Source organism: Theobroma cacao, chromosome 8 (genome assembly GCF_053813885.1).
Source record: "Theobroma cacao isolate CCN51 chromosome 8, ASM5381388v1, whole genome shotgun sequence".
Classification (NCBI taxonomy): domain Eukaryota; kingdom Viridiplantae; phylum Streptophyta; class Magnoliopsida; order Malvales; family Malvaceae; genus Theobroma; species Theobroma cacao.
Genome location: NC_142646.1, coordinates 4,973,072 through 4,988,525, shown reverse-complemented (window position 1 = coordinate 4,988,525; position 15,454 = coordinate 4,973,072). Strand labels below are relative to the sequence as shown.

Below are 15,454 nucleotides of genomic sequence, written 5' to 3'. Positions count from 1 at the left end.
TCATCCCCCCCATCGAATTCGCATCTCGAGGCTCTTATCCACCTTCGATTCTTGAAATACTTAATTTTGCACTTATTTTTATATTGACACGAAAAAATTTCAATTCAAGACAATTAAGCAAGGAATTTATCAATCGAATTAATCCAATTTGTGAAATTACATTTTGCACTATTTAGGAAAAAAGAATGGTAATAGGTAAGTCTAGACCACCCAAATGGAAATGGCATTAGTTTATGTTTGGATTGAAACATAACAAGTGAGCAACTGACAGCAAAGAGAAGAAGGAATCTCGGGGTAAACTTGTTAACTGACTCAATAAATCATAATCTTGAATTAAGCATTTGAATTGGTGCGGTAATGAACGCGTTTTTTCCATTCTAGATGAATCCATGCCATCTCATTTACTGCTGGAGTATGACTAATTCCGCACTTTTTGTGGGTCAAATAAAGGAATGGAATATATTCTAATTCTTTGAATACCAAACACGTAACTCAAAAATAGAGTACTTGGAATTTTTTTTAAAAAAAAAAAGTGAAAATGAAAAAAAAAATGATAAATTTTTAAAATTACAAAAATCCAAATAAGATATATAAAATTTATTTTCTTAAGTTTTGTATAATTTATACAGACTATTATTGTTTTTTTTTTAATTTCAAAACATAATACTTGAAAAAATAGTTGAACTTTAAAAAAAATTTAAAAAATTTTTGAACATTTTATTACATTCAATTAAATTCTTATATTTTTATTTGAGATTAAAAGAGTTTTTATATCTAACGTTTAGTTAATTGATATTAATTAAAATATTATTTATTATTTTATACTCGTGTAATATTAATGTAATGTTAACATGGATAATAAATTTCAAAATATTATACTAAATTTTAAAATTAAAAACACGTGTCACGACTCAAATAAAAAGTATTTAAGTAGATGTAATTTAAACAAATTAATATATAATTGCTTAATGCTCGGCTAGGACAAAGTGTAGACTGGCGTGGACCACTTGGTGAGTTGTCTTATGTTATAATGAACAACCCCATTTTTCATTTCTTTTTTTTAAAAAGCAAGCACAATATCTCCATTTCTGCAGTGCATTGACTTAACCAGTCAATAAGTTCCAAATATTTAACCGTTAATGATGACTTAATCACATCTTATGTAATATTCAGAACCATATTAAAATTATTTACAAATGCTTTTAGCATTCAAGTTTAATGATTTGTAGGATTCCAAATTCAATAATCCATAAGATTCAAATATGTTATTCTATATCAATACCAAAACTATGGTTCAAAGCTTCAAACTTCACCAACCCATTAGCTAATGGGCTTTAATCCGATGTCGTTTTTTATTTATTTGTTTGTGCTTCTTTTTGTATATGGTCCAATCCTATTTGAGTTTTGTGATCTCTAAGTTAGTAAAGTAATACAAATAAATGTTATTTTATTAGAGCAAAAGAAGAATCCAAAGCTTTTAAGACTCTTGACTCATTACCAACTGGAAGCAGACAGCAGTGATTAAATAATTAGCAAAGAAAATCATTTTTTCCTTTGTTTTAATTTTATACACATTAAGCAAGATTTTTTGTAATTTTTTCTCTATATTTGAAAACGATGGTCCCTATGAATAAAAAATTGGACCAACAACGTGCCAATCATAACGGTAAGCAGAATTTTTGTTCATAATTAAATTAGGAATTGCTTTGATCAAAGAGATTTTTCTGGGTTTTTTTTTTTTTTTTTTTTCCGAAACCGAAAAAGAAATTTTAAGGAAAAGTTTCACCAACGATCACACGCCGTTCATCTAGAATGCTTAAAACCAACGCGTGTTGGAGTTGTCAGAAGGAGAAGTTAAACGGTTGGGATTCTCTGATTGGGATCAGCAGGGGACACGTGTATGTTAACGATGCGTTTGGCTTTTACCTTGTAAAGTACACACAAAGTCTCTATTCTTGGAGATTGATTTCACTTGTTTCCCTAGACTTTTTATATATTGTGAAATCACCCCTTGTATTTTTTTTTGACATGGCATTAAGGACACATGAAGGCAAAAGAACAACCGATGTAAACACACAAACAAAAAAAGGTAGTCCTATTAGTAAACATCAATTCTGGACTAAACTGAAATTGAGCATAAACTATAGGATCTGAACAGAAAATATCAGAAAACTCCAAACTCTAAGAAGGCATAGAAGGGAGCTAAAAATTGTCTGTCAAAAACCCCCCAAGGCTCCCAACCCTGAACCCTCTATATATATATCCCTCCTCTCTCGTCTCTCTTTACTCTAGTGCCGCTCCTTCTCCTCTGCTCGCAGTCTGTTGGATTTCTCTCTAGCTTATCCCCTTTAAAATTACAATGGCCAAATCTTTTGCTTGCTTCGTTCTCTTAGCTCTCATAGCCAGCTGCGCTCTCGGCCAAGCTCCCAGCTCTGCACCAACCAAGTCACCACCCTCGTCCTCCCCGACTCCAGCTCCCAAGAGCTCTCCAACCAAGGCTCCCACCGCTTCCCCAACCGCTTCTCCACCGTCAACTTCCACTCCTCCATCTTCAGCCCCTAAATCTTCTCCAACTTCCTCTCCTACCAGCTCTCCTCCAGCCCCTCCCACGGTTCCTACTGGTGCTCCAACTACAGCTCCCTCTCCCACAAGCTCCATCAGTCAGCCACCCGCTTCGACTCCAACTTCTTCACCAAGCGCCGCTGCTTTGAATAGAGTCACCGTTGTCGGATCTGCCGTTACAGTCGTTTTGGCAGCTGCTGCGTTGTTGATGTAGATCTGACTTTGGAGAGGACTTGGATTGATGATTTTATTTTAGGCCATTGTTAAATTCTTATTTTTCGTAGGAATTTTAGTAGTTTATTTCTTTTTTTTTTGTTAATTTTTATTTATATTTTGACGGTGGTGACGATTTTATATCTCGATAGCCTGTTGTTATTTTGACGGTTGAGATTCGATTGCTTACTCTTGGTTGTTATTTATTATTGTCATTATTCTATATTTATGTATCTCTTTTTACTTCAGTTCAATGTGATGTTCACTCCTCAGTTGATCTAATTCATGCTTAACTACCTAAATCCCGAAGTTTAAGAGTCATTAATGAAGAATCAAGAAATTTAAAGGCATGTGTAAGTGATAATTAGTGGGAGCGAGCGAGAGTCCAATGTCGTGATCGTCGAACGGCAAACATGCGAGTGAGAAAGAAAGTGAGATGGGGAGAGTGGAGCGGTGTCTTGTCTTTATCTGATGGATTATGTGTTAAGATGTCGAGGGACAGCTGGAAAGACTGGGATTAGTGTCGTCTTTTTGCCCTTTTTCTTTTTTTTATTGGGAGGGGGTTTCCATGGTAGCTTCGGGGGTGGCTGGGGATGAACGAGTGTCACGTGGTCACAGCTGGTACTAGTGGACAACATGTTACAGACTCCATGTGCAGTGTTATCTTTAATTACATCATGTACACATGCTGTACCACATGAGCATGTTCCATGTTTGTAATAGTGCATTTTAGACTTATAATTCATTCGTATGTAACCCCAAGGATACCAAAATAATGATACAAGTCATGATATCATGCAAAATTTGGACATACATAAGGACATTTGAATCAAATTTATGTTTACAAACATAACATATTGAGAGAAAAAAAAGATAAATAGTAGAGGTGATGATCATCAGTCAACAATTCACCATCTACATTAATCTAAAGATACCTGTATGGATGGTTGAAAATATATAAGCCAACTTTTTCACTTTTGAGAAAGACAATGTACGACTGTAAGATATATGTATACTAGTGTATAATTGCGAGACCCTACACAATGCAACACAAAAGTAGATAAAGGCAAAGGCAAAAGCAAAGGCAAAAAAGTTTCGAGGATGGAAAAATAAAGTTCTAGGAAATTGGAGAATGTTCTGGAACCAGAGCCGACTCTCTCACAATTGAATGTCAATCATCATGTGGACAACTCAAAAATCTAAGACAAGAGAGTCGTGCTGCCAGATTGGCCCAAGAGTGTGAGTTTAGAGTACTATAATTTTTGGGGCCGAAAAGCATTTAGAATTTGAAAAGGGTTCAAGTTTAATCTAATGAGTTGTCGTTAATTGGAAGATTTTGTGTTTATGTAACTGATGAGCATAATTAAAGGCATAAGTTTTATGAGCACTTTAAACCAGTCAATGGGGTTAAGCAGCATGTATCAATCTGTTCATGTACAAATATACAAGTCTAGAACTTTGCCTCTCTGTAATAGGATTTTGCATTTACAGCATAATTACAAGCTTGGCTTGCCTAGACAATTTTCCTTATCATTGCTGCTAGACATGCAGGCAGAATGAATCTGCAAAGAAAATTGTGAAAGGAGAAATTGATCTGCTCTATAGGGTCATTGGAATATTGTGAGATCACTGCCTCTGAATACAACACTGTCTTGCAATTCTAGTATTTTATGTCATTACACATTAGCATAATCATAGAAGAGTCACCAATTTAATTTGAATGGGAACCTCCTGTTCTGACGCCTACCCAATAGTATCTCAAGCTTGGCTTTTTTCTTCTTTTGGGTAGATATAACAGTTAAAATTATAAACTATTAAGTTAGTTTTTTGAAAAGAATATAATGATTTCGTGACAAAGTGATATCAGAACAAACTTAATTTAAATTTGATCCACATCAAGCACTTTTAAAAAAAGACATGTACGGTAACTGACGATGATGAGAATCTCAAAAGATCGAGTGAGAGAAAATATCATATTAAGTGTTTCAAAAAAAGTAGATAAAATGCTTCAATCTCATATTAGATATGTAATAAACTTTGGAAAGATTATAAATGTGAATATTGTATATTTCGTTTAATTTTTTAAAAGGATCGGATAACGAGGTTATGAAGTTTTTAACCATAATCTTTTGGTCATTTCATCTTCAATCCTGATTATAAAGATTAAGGAAAGAAAAGTCTATCTGTTTTTGAATACCAGAATTAGGGAACTTGAGCTCCATATGCATTAAGGACAGATTTGGGCATTATTTTTCACAGTTTTTTTTGTTACTACTCTTGTCTTCTTTGTTTTGTTGCTACTCTTGTCTTCTTTGTTTTGTTCCCATTAATCATTAATTCCTTCGCTGGTATTGTCAAGAGGATTGTTAACGGGGTTACTGGGATTTTCAGTTAGTCCCCACAGTGCTGAACATCAAAGACATATTCTCCAATACAAACAAAGAATGGAAAGAAGATAGGCACGGTTTCAATATATTGGTCTATCGCTGATTAGGGTAGGCACCCTTGCCAAAGCTTTGTAAAATAAGCAACACAAACAAGGCATGTTATCAGAAAGGGCCACATATCGAAATCAGAGAGCCCCTGGCCTAAAGAGGAGAATTCAGGTAGGTTAGCTATATATGGAGGTCAAAGGTCTGTGCTTGAATTACTAGCAGACGGGGAGGAAGCAGCAAGGGTGGCAGGAGACGGTGTCCCAGATGGCAGTGGGGTTGATTCCGCCGCCACGTTGACTGCAAGCTTCATGCCTTGCCCACAATGGCCTACCACACCACACATGAAGTAATGAGGGCCAGCAGTCAGGAGAGGAATGCTGGTAGAGCCACTGTTGTCTGTAGAGAGTGCATTGCCCGCAGTGCATGTGTTGTAGTCATTTTCAAACACTTCATCCACAGTATGGCCACTAGGATAATTGAACACTAGGAAACAGTTTTCGATCAGCATGCAATTAGGTCAATATGGATCCTAAATATTTTAATCCAAAGGTATTAATATGTAACATCTAGATAAGTACGCTTTGGGTAAACTGAAGGAAGCAGATAGAAGGAAACATTGGGATGTAGACAAGGATGAGTGTAGTGTAGCTAGGAGACAGAAAGTCCAGTTAGAATTTTTCCCTTGAATTGAAGGACGAAAAATGGAATTGAAAAAAATATATGTTGATTTGGTTAAAATTTTAAAAGATATTTATTTTCAACTGTTTTGAATTTTAAGTTTTACCATTAATTTAATTAATAATAAGATGACAATTTCTTATTAATCAGCAATATATATATATATATATATATATATATATATATATAACATAGAATATATATTAATGATATATTAAATAGGAAACACATTTATTTCATAATAAGTTTGAAGCTAGACGGTTTAATAAGTACATCAATACGTTAATCTGTGTTATATATCGATTTTAAGGTTTAGAATTTCTAAGGAATTTTTTTTATCAAAGAAAAGAAAAAAAATTGAAAAAAGGGAACAAAACAAAATAAGAAAAATTTATAAGTTAAAATAATTGTACAAATATCATCAAATATAAAAAAATTTCAATTTATATTTTTTAAAAATAACATATCGTAATGCATAAAAAGTATAACTATTTATAATAATAATCTTTTAAATTTATTCGATGGAATTAATTCTATTGTAACGTTTTAATAATCAGTTATTAATATGAAATTGGGTTATAGTTTTTGTTTTAAGAAGAAAGAGAGAGTGATGGTGAGAAAAGAAAGTGACACCTTTTGTTAATTGTTTTATAAGTGGGTGAAGGGAGGACAACAAAATAAATAATTTAGTGATATATAATAATGTTATGGGAATTGAACACTCACCAAGGCGATCACCGACTTTAAAGTTCTTGCCCTTAGCCCATGCATTATAATCAACACCAGGAATCCAGCCAGTGGACTCACCAACGGTGAAAACTACCTGCCGGCTCGGCACGACCATGCACGACATGGCTAGCACAAGACAAGCCATTGCCACCCCTGACCCTGAGCTTGCCATTTTGTAACAAGACCAGGACAGAATAAAAACACAGAAGGTAAAGAGGAAAAATCAGCTTCTTGTGATGACAATTTCTGAAAGGGAGTTGTTTATATAAGACTAGTGAGTGGTGGTGAAACTGTGGAAAGGCTAAGCTCTGGTCCACTTATTGCCTTGCAAAGCCTATTGTTTTGCAAGGAATGACTTTGGGGGAGAGAATTCAAAGGAACATTGATGGCCTATCCTCTCTCTCTCTTTCTTTCTTTTTTTTTTTTGGAAAGCCAGTTCAAAATACCTTAATTATGCATGAAAGGTAAAAGAAAAAAAACCCCATATTTAATGTGTGCAAGTATATAGAGAAACTATATAAATACTTTTAAATGTGAGTAGGCAACCCCTTTATTACTTTTAAGTAGGCAGAATAGGGTCAACAAGGGGGCAGATAATGGGCCTTATTAGAATTTGACGGGTCAAACTAAGCCCAAATTTTCTTTAAACTTTTGGAGCTCGAGCGTTGAAAGGGTCATTTCAAAACCAAACCCTCCGATGAGTCCATCCTGCAATGCAATGTGTTACAGTACGCCACGACATTGGCAAAATTATACAAGAATTACCAATTTAATTTGAATTGACTTCCTGTTCTGTTAATCATCCAAATAATATTCAAGCCTTTTTGGGTGTATTAAACAGCTACAAATTTGAGTATAAAAGGCCAAAAATATTGGAACAGATTATTCAAACTAATCCTGTCAATAGAGTAGTTGCTTTTCTTTAGTGGTTGAATCAGTATTTTGATCAGATTTCAAGTTCATGGTGGATTAGAGGGATTATGGAAAGGGAGAGAGCTATCCCCCTGTCTTGATTCGAACTCTTTGATCATCCCACCAATATAGGAAACTACTCCTCTCAAAGACATCATCCTGTATCAATCATAGACTAACCTTTTGGTGTTACCTTCTACATTTGTCCTGCTCTTCCTCTGTTTTCTTTTGGCAATTTTTTAAGTTACCATTAATCACAAATTCATTATGCTCTGATTTGCTGGTGTCGTCAAAGGGTCTTGAACGGGATTTTTGAAAGTTTCAATCTATATGTACATAGAACATGGTACAACAACGAACAATAACTTACATATACCCAATTATGCCATGAAAAGTAACCTGCTCATTCATAAAGATAAGCAATGATCCTCAGTAAAAATAAGATAAAATGAAAAAACAGAGGAGGAGGAGATCAGCACTGCCTCTATCCTGACCAAGGTGGACACTCTTGGCAAAAGCTTATGTAATGACCATCACAAATATTGCAACCCAAGTTGTCACAAAAGCAACAAATGGGGAGAGACTCCATGAAGAGGAGGAATACGGTACGTTAGTTGTTGTAGTTGTAGCTGTAGATGGTGTGGTGGTTGATGGTTTATCACTGGAAGGCGGCGAGGAAGAAGAAGATGGTGACTTGGATGGTGTTGTGGATGAGCCTGACTCCACGGTAACCGCAAGCTTCATGCCATTCCCGCAATGGCCAATCACACCACAAATGAAGTAATGAGTTCCGGCAGTCTTGAGAGCAATGGTGGTGGCTCCGGTGTTCTCTGTTGAGATTGCATTGCCCACGGTGCATGTACTGTAGTCACTTTGACTTACTTCATCCACAGTATGACTAGTTGGGTAATTGAACACTAGGAAACAAAATTTCAAAATGTTAGTTGCTGGAATGAATCAAATATTATTTGACTAGAAGCACATGGATATGAAAGATGTGGATAATTAATACAGTGTATGTTCATGCGTCCAAAGATGTTGATCAAAAGTGAAGTATAATTCGAAGGTTTCAACTAGTTCAATCCATAGCTTCATTTGATGATTATGTTAAGGATCGGGATTTTTCTTTTCTGTTTAAGTTGAGACTGGGGCTCAAGAGAAGGGGAAATTTAAGAACTCACCAAGGCTATCTCCAACATTGAAGGTCTTGCCTTGAGTCCATATGCTATAATCGACACCAGTTGACCAGCCAGCGGTGTCGCCAACAGTGTAATCCGTGGCCAAGCTGGGCACAACCATGCACAAGACTAGCACAAGACAGGCCACTCCGACACTTGGGCTTGCCATTTTGTGGAAAAACTAGACAGAGTAACGGTGTCTAAGCAGAGAGATAAAAGAACAGGAGGAGCTTTTTCTGATAACAATTTCTGAGATGGGAGTTTCTTTTTATAATGCCATGAAAGGGGATGGAAGGAGTAAAGTTCGGACCACTTATTAATTCCATACAAAACCAATACTTTGTGAAAAGAATTCATTCCAAAAGAATGACTTGGGGGCAGATCCTATACCTAATGAAAAGGAATGTGGGTCCACACTCCCTAGTCCTATCTCACTTTTGTTGCCTCCACTTAAATAATGTTTGTTATGTAGGGTTATCGTAATGGTGGTTATGATGTTTCGCTACAAAGCCAGTTCAAAAGAAATCAATTATGGATTCCATATAAACGGTGCCTTTATCTCTTCGAATGATGGATTGGGGATGAAGAAAAGCAGGACAGTTCTTGTAAACAGGTTAGTTGTTGTCATCATGTAATGTTGCCACCATTGTGTCGTGTGAGAGGTTCTTGGCAAGCAGATGAAGAAGGTCATAATCACCATAATGGAAAAGCAGAGATGTGTTATGCAAACAGGGTGGAACAGGTAACATGCTTGAAGCCTACTCAAAAAAAAAAAAAAATTTGTGGTCAATATTAAGGAGACTTAACCCTCGCATCCAACAAACCCCCAAAAAGGCATTTTCCCATTGCGTGCGAAAGGATGATATCATACCTTGGACTTTCAACTAGCAAGAAGCTGGAATTGTCATGGTCATTAGCTTGTGGTAAAACACAAGAAAGAATTTAAATGCATTAATTTATTGGCTTGCGAAAGTTATAAGAATGAGGAATTGATTACATTATGCAACAATGGTTGGGGGGTAAAAAAATTGTTGCAACTCTGCTCTTTTACCAGTTGAATTGACACATGAATTGAGCACGAAAATGAAATAGTGAAGCAAAGGGAAGGAAGTGTAAAGAAGGAACAATAGCCTTTGAGCTTTGACTTAAGGAATGCATAGAGAGTCCCTTTCATTGTTAAATGCTTGTTTTAAAATATAATATTTATCAAACATTTTCTTTCAGTACTCAGCTTTTGATTTTATTTAAATTAAAATATAATGATTTTTTATTTTATTTATTTAAAAATTAATGATAAATTAAATAGATTTTCTTTGAATGGATAGAATTCCAAAAATCACATTGTAATCTAAATTAAATAATAAATTAAATTTTGAAATAAAAGATTGAACAAGTGTTATTCGAAATTGAATATTTAGTTCTTAATTTTCATATTCACGACATCGGTATCAGGTTACTTTGCTTACGAGTGTTTCCTTTGATTTTGTCCAAAAGAAAAAGGTTTAAGGAGAACGATGCAGCGTCCAGATTATATGATCCAAACCTTCCACCTAACCTGAGACTAAAAGTCTTCATGAGTATGATTTAACTGAGGTGATGACAAAAAAGGATGGTTCGTTTCCCCTATTTACCCGAAGTAGAGATGCAGCCACCACCACATGCCAGGATCACCCAAAAGGCAAATAGTTCGTGTCTTAAGTGGGGTAGGTTCGGTAATTGGGGTTTGGTTGGTTGATTGAGCGTGTTGGGGTCCAGTTGGTTTAGGCCAACTGTCCTGAAGATCCGAATCGAGCGACCCTGGGTCGGGTTATGTGAATTGTCACCCCATTCCACCAACCGCACCCTTTTGTGGAACCCTCTCCCCCCACATTCCAACCTTTTTCATAAGCTAAATATTCTTTTGCTCTTCACCCTGGGACTGGGTGCAATCCTGTTGTCTTCCCCCTTTAATGCGTAATGGGACCTCAGCCTCACCAAGGCGGCCAACCACCGCCAGCAAAGAAGGCATGCTAACATGCAATAATGATGTAATAATGACTTGTTTGCCGTTAAACATCATTTTAATTCATTAAAACAAAGAAATTTCAAGTCATGAATTGAAACAGAAGAAAAAAAAGAGAGAATGAAGTGAAGACTGGATGAGGTAATTGTGAAATCGATATTGAATAGTAGTCTTTTTCAAACCTATTAAACATTTTAACAAGGTCTAGAAGCCACATTTAACATTTTCCTGGTTGGGTAACTGTGTGTCCCTGCAGTCCAAAAAAGATTGACAAAATTGACCAGAATTTAGAAGCTGAGTGCCATAAGGAAAACAAAAAAAAAAAGGCCAGGCATACGTATATACTTAATAATTTGGTGGACTTTCAAAGTCAATTGGATTTCCTCTTGTCTATATTCCTCTATGAATGGAAATTTCCATTACCCAGAATAGTTTTGATTTCTCTTTACTACCAAACTCCAAAATGTTACAGGCATGTAAAATATTGTGTCACAGCAAATGAAGGGATTAAACTAAAGCTCTTTTGCTTGGAATTTTGGGATTGGCTTCACAGTGAGAAAAAAGGATTCCAATGCAAATTTCCATTACAGTTGAACTTGCAGAAAACAGAGGAACATTTCTGTTTTCCTCTTCTTGCTACCTAAGGGCATCATCTTCAACTTTTGCAAATATTTGGGGATGATTTTTGGATAGCTGTGTTTTACTCTGCCAGATGCTTTTGAATAACTTCTTTTCCACAAGAAACCCTTTTTGAAATAAGTAGGAACGATTTTCAGGAATTCTTTGCATCGAAAAATTTTCTTTTCCAGAGAGAATCTGAAGCAAACTATAGTTCGCAACAGAGAGCAAAAACGAATGGACAAATGGAAACTAAAAGAAAGCCCAAGACAAAGAGACATCAACAGCAGAATGCACCTCATATTAATCAAACCTGAGTGCGGAAATCTGGAGGACCAAGCAGCTTTTCTAACTTGCCCCTACCATCTCTCCACAAGTAGCCACGAAATACGCATAGCTGAATTCCTCCTCGCTAGAATTTGCTGCTACCTAGCTACAAGCTAAGGCCATCTAGTGGCAGGTCCATGATGTTAACGAGCAGCTGCTTGTTCATTCCAACATAAACATATATATCTTTCACTGACATTTCCAACTTCAAAACCGAAGGAAGGCCCAAAATGGTCGAGGTTAACATCCAGTCCTGAAGGAGACTTGAACTGAAGTCTGGTGTGTTCAAAGCAACAGACATTACAAGGCGACTGCCAGGCTCTTGGGAGTTTGGAATGATTCCGAACTTAAAGATCTATTGGGTTTCTAGATACCTTTGACTCAATACTGCTGACTAGAAAGCAAAATAAATGAGGAACACAGATTATATTGCCTGAAATATGTAATAGACAAATCGCTCCACCAACTAAGAACGGCCATGCACCCATAGAATCAAAAAGGAACTCTCAATCTATCAATCCATATTATGTCTGGACCTGCTAAGTTTCCCCATGTTGAGTCAAATTAAGCCGCAGGCTCCACTCCTGGTAGTGCCCTTCCGTCAATTCCTTTACGTTTCAGCCTTGCAACAAAAAAAAGTATGTAATAGACAAAACTAGGTTTGGACACCATTCTCTTTTCATTGATGTAGATATATTCACAGTTAACAATGTACTTACATAATTTAAGCCTTGTGCCTTGACATGAATCCTAAACTTGCAATCTGTTAGGAGTGATATCGGCCTTGACAGCCTGGGTTCCCTTTACAATATGAACACAAAGATACGGCAGTTGCCCGCACTGTTTTAACCCAAAGTACATAAAGCATACCAGTGGAAAGATTTCTTGGAAGGCCCAGGCAGTCCTTGCACTTAATTTCACTGCATTTTTGAATCCATTGTTAAATCCTAAGATTTCTTAGTAAGGCCTAAACAGGCTCACGGTGAATCTATGTAACAGCAGTTGTTATATGAGAATAGAAAGGATTAGGATTGATTGAGCCTATAAAAGAGCCAATCCCCCAAATAGTACTTGTTTTGCATGAACAGAGCTCAAAGGACCCCCAAAAATTAACACAGAGCTCAAAGGACTGAAACATTCACGTACTAATGTACAGCTATATTCCTTTTTTAAGAACCTTACATACAAATGATGCAATCCCATTGCTCTGTATATAATCAATTTAACTTAGTGTCCACTTGTTCCAAATCAGAGTTCAGCTCATTTGATTTATCATCAGGCTGTGAACTGTCATCTGATTGAACTTTCACAAATTGTCTACCACGTGCCACCCGAATTGGTCTTCCCATAAACATCTACAGAGGAATAACTTTTTAGTTTCTTGATTAAAAAACTAAATGCAAATACCTATCAACATTGCACAAACAATTCAAAATATCAGAAAATCAAATAATCTAAGAAATTTGTTAAATCAGGAACTACCTTCCCTTGGAAAGCAGACATCGCTGCATCAGCCTCTTTCTTGGATTTGAATGAGACAAAGCCATACCCGGATGACTTTCTTGGATTTTCGTGAAATATAACTTCAGCAGAAACAACATTAGCACCCTCAGAACTAAAAAACTCTTTAAGATGTTTAGCTCTTGCTTCATATGAAAGATTTGCCACAAACAAGTTAAATGCTGGCACCGGCTTCGGCTTCTCAGGTGGAGCAGGTCTCTTCTTCTTAGGTTTAGCATAATTGAGCCTTAAAGTACGACCCTCAAATTCCTACTCAGTAATCATAAACAGATGAGAAATTTCAGTTAAAAGTAGATGGCAAAAAATTTGTCAATTATCTAAAAATATAACTAAGATATAGTAAACAAAAATCACTTGAAATTCATGCCTAAGTGTACTCTCAGTCATTACTCTTAGTCAAAGAAAATAAGCTAAGGTACACAGTGAATCCATAAAGGGTTTTGCTAACGAGTACCTTACAAGCAGTTGTTACATTAGTATTTAAGGAAACACGGTAATTCAATGTATTGAAATCATCACTTTCACATGATTCTCAAGGCATGAATAAAAATGAGTTGTTAAATAGCTATCTTAATGAGTAAATTCGGGCATTTATTAGCAAAATTCATGCACAAGTAAGAAAAACCTGTGTTAATACTAGGAAATTATATTGCACTTTCTAGTTCTTGAGTTTCATGACATCTCAATAGTCAAAAGCCAAACGAGCAATTCAAAAGAAACACTAAAAGAAGAAAAACTCCCAGAAATAATCAAAGGCAATATCCTTCCTTACATATGATTCGAGATTGTTGAGAGCCGCAAGTGCCTCTTCAGGCGAAGCCATAGATACAAATGCCAAACCCCTATTTCTGGTCTTGTTATGCATAGAAAGCTAAACCAAACACAATAGAACAAACAACATACCAACATTAATATATATATCAAGTTATCAACCAGAAACCAAAACCTAAATTTTATAAAAAGAAAAGATTCAATTCATAAATCAAAGAGAATCCTAAATGAAAAAAACTGTTGACAAAAACCTCAACATCCACGACTGTGCCGTATTTTTCGAACAAAGAACGAATGTCTTCCGTGGTACAAGTCCAAGGCACGTTCTGGGCAATCAATCTAGTTTTTGAGAACTCTTCTTCTTGTTGTTCTTGTTCGTTTACTTTTAGAGCTGGGACTTGGGTGGTGGCAGAAAAATGGAGGATGAAATTGCCGCTAAATCTTCTAGCTATCAAGGGAAGGGTATTAGTGAGAGGAGAAAATGGAGGGAGTAGACAGGTTAAAGAGACGTTTTTGATTGAGGTAAAGTTGGACTGAGAAATCAGTTTAGGTTGGGGAGAGACGAGAGAAGATTGGTGGGGAAGGCGAAGCAGAGCCATGAGAAGACAGCAAATCAGGTTCAGCCGAGTTTGGTGTTCGGATTTTATGGAGGTTTGAAAGAGTGTTTTCTTCGAGGCTCTTGCGAGTGAGAGGTGGATGGTTTGGATAAGTCGATATTTTTGGGAGGCAAAAGCTATCTCAGACTAAATATATCAAAAATGAAAGTACCCATCCTACGCGGTTAATTTAACGTTGAGGTCTATAAATTTGACCGTATGTAAAATAATTATTATATGACAATTAAAATAATTTTAAAATTTTAAAATAACTATATGAACACGACAATAAAAATATGTAAATTTGAAATAAAATAAATCTTATGGTGAATGTATGAAAGTAAGGTAAGAAATATTGCTAAACAAAATAAAATAAAAACTCAAAATTTAATGATTCTAAAAACATATTTTAAATTAATTTCTTTCCTCTAAAATTGGGAAACAATAATTATTACATAAAATTTTAAAACTAAATTATTATAAAAATCACAAGGTTTCAATTTTAATAGAAATATATGAGATTAAGGATCCAAAAATCTAAAGTTGAAATAAGCCTTCCTAAAATATTATTAGCTTCACAAATTGATTGTTATAAAATGATTAAATTTGATATAATAAGTATTTATTTTGGATTGAAGCTTAATAAGCAATTTAAACACTATATAATGTTTAATGAAATAAATTATGTATTATAAACAATACACATTAATTCATACGATTTAAATGGAAAATTTTCTGAATACAATAACCAAAGGGATCACCCATTGTTACAGAATCAACAAAGTTAAATCACCCACAAATAGAAACAAAATCCCTTAAAAGGCTCTATCCTCTTGTAAGGATCGATCCCATTTTGACAGAAACCCATCGATCCACCCATTAAGTGATCAATCCCTTAGTAACTAAATTATT

At 35.5% G+C, this 15,454-nt stretch overlaps 4 protein-coding genes across 5 annotated transcripts; 1 reads left to right on the top strand and 3 right to left on the bottom strand.

Moving 5' to 3' along the window:
* The first annotated feature begins 2,230 nt into the window (after positions 1 to 2,230).
* Positions 2,231 to 3,029, top strand: LOC18592104 (uncharacterized). The gene has a single exon (XM_007018634.2). The coding sequence runs from the start codon at positions 2,360 to 2,362 to the stop codon at positions 2,774 to 2,776; it is 417 nt and encodes a 138-aa protein (XP_007018696.2). The 5' UTR covers positions 2,231 to 2,359; the 3' UTR covers positions 2,777 to 3,029.
* Positions 3,030 to 5,229: 2,200 nt separating this feature from the next.
* LOC18592103 (blue copper protein-like) lies at positions 5,230 to 6,974 on the bottom strand. The gene is made up of 2 exons (XM_007018633.3): positions 6,615 to 6,974; positions 5,230 to 5,693 (listed from the first exon to the last, which is right to left on the bottom strand). Exons 1-2 carry the CDS (start codon positions 6,787 to 6,789, stop codon positions 5,404 to 5,406), a joined length of 465 nt encoding a protein of 154 aa, XP_007018695.1. The 5' UTR covers positions 6,790 to 6,974; the 3' UTR covers positions 5,230 to 5,403.
* An 864-nt stretch (positions 6,975 to 7,838) lies between these two features.
* Positions 7,839 to 8,992, bottom strand: LOC18592102 (blue copper protein-like). Its single transcript, XM_007018632.3, has 2 exons — positions 8,711 to 8,992; positions 7,839 to 8,446 (listed from the first exon to the last, which is right to left on the bottom strand). The coding sequence occupies exons 1-2, from the start codon at positions 8,874 to 8,876 to the stop codon at positions 8,049 to 8,051; spliced, it is 564 nt and encodes a 187-aa protein (XP_007018694.2). The 5' UTR covers positions 8,877 to 8,992; the 3' UTR covers positions 7,839 to 8,048.
* Positions 8,993 to 11,603: 2,611 nt separating this feature from the next.
* Positions 11,604 to 14,675, bottom strand: LOC18592100 (RNA-binding (RRM/RBD/RNP motifs) family protein). 2 transcript variants are annotated; one of them, XR_016028029.1, is made up of 5 exons: positions 14,198 to 14,675; positions 13,948 to 14,046; positions 13,137 to 13,424; positions 12,374 to 13,009; positions 11,604 to 12,276 (listed from the first exon to the last, which is right to left on the bottom strand). XR_016028029.1 is itself a non-coding variant. In XM_007018630.3 (4 exons), the coding sequence occupies exons 1-4, from the start codon at positions 14,543 to 14,545 to the stop codon at positions 12,872 to 12,874; spliced, it is 873 nt and encodes a 290-aa protein (XP_007018692.2). In that variant the 5' UTR covers positions 14,546 to 14,675; the 3' UTR covers positions 11,604 to 12,871. The 2 variants fall into 2 exon arrangements, 1 of the variants encoding a protein (XP_007018692.2); XM_007018630.3 differs by having other exon boundaries at positions 11,604 to 13,009.
* Positions 14,676 to 15,454: the final 779 nt, after the last annotated feature.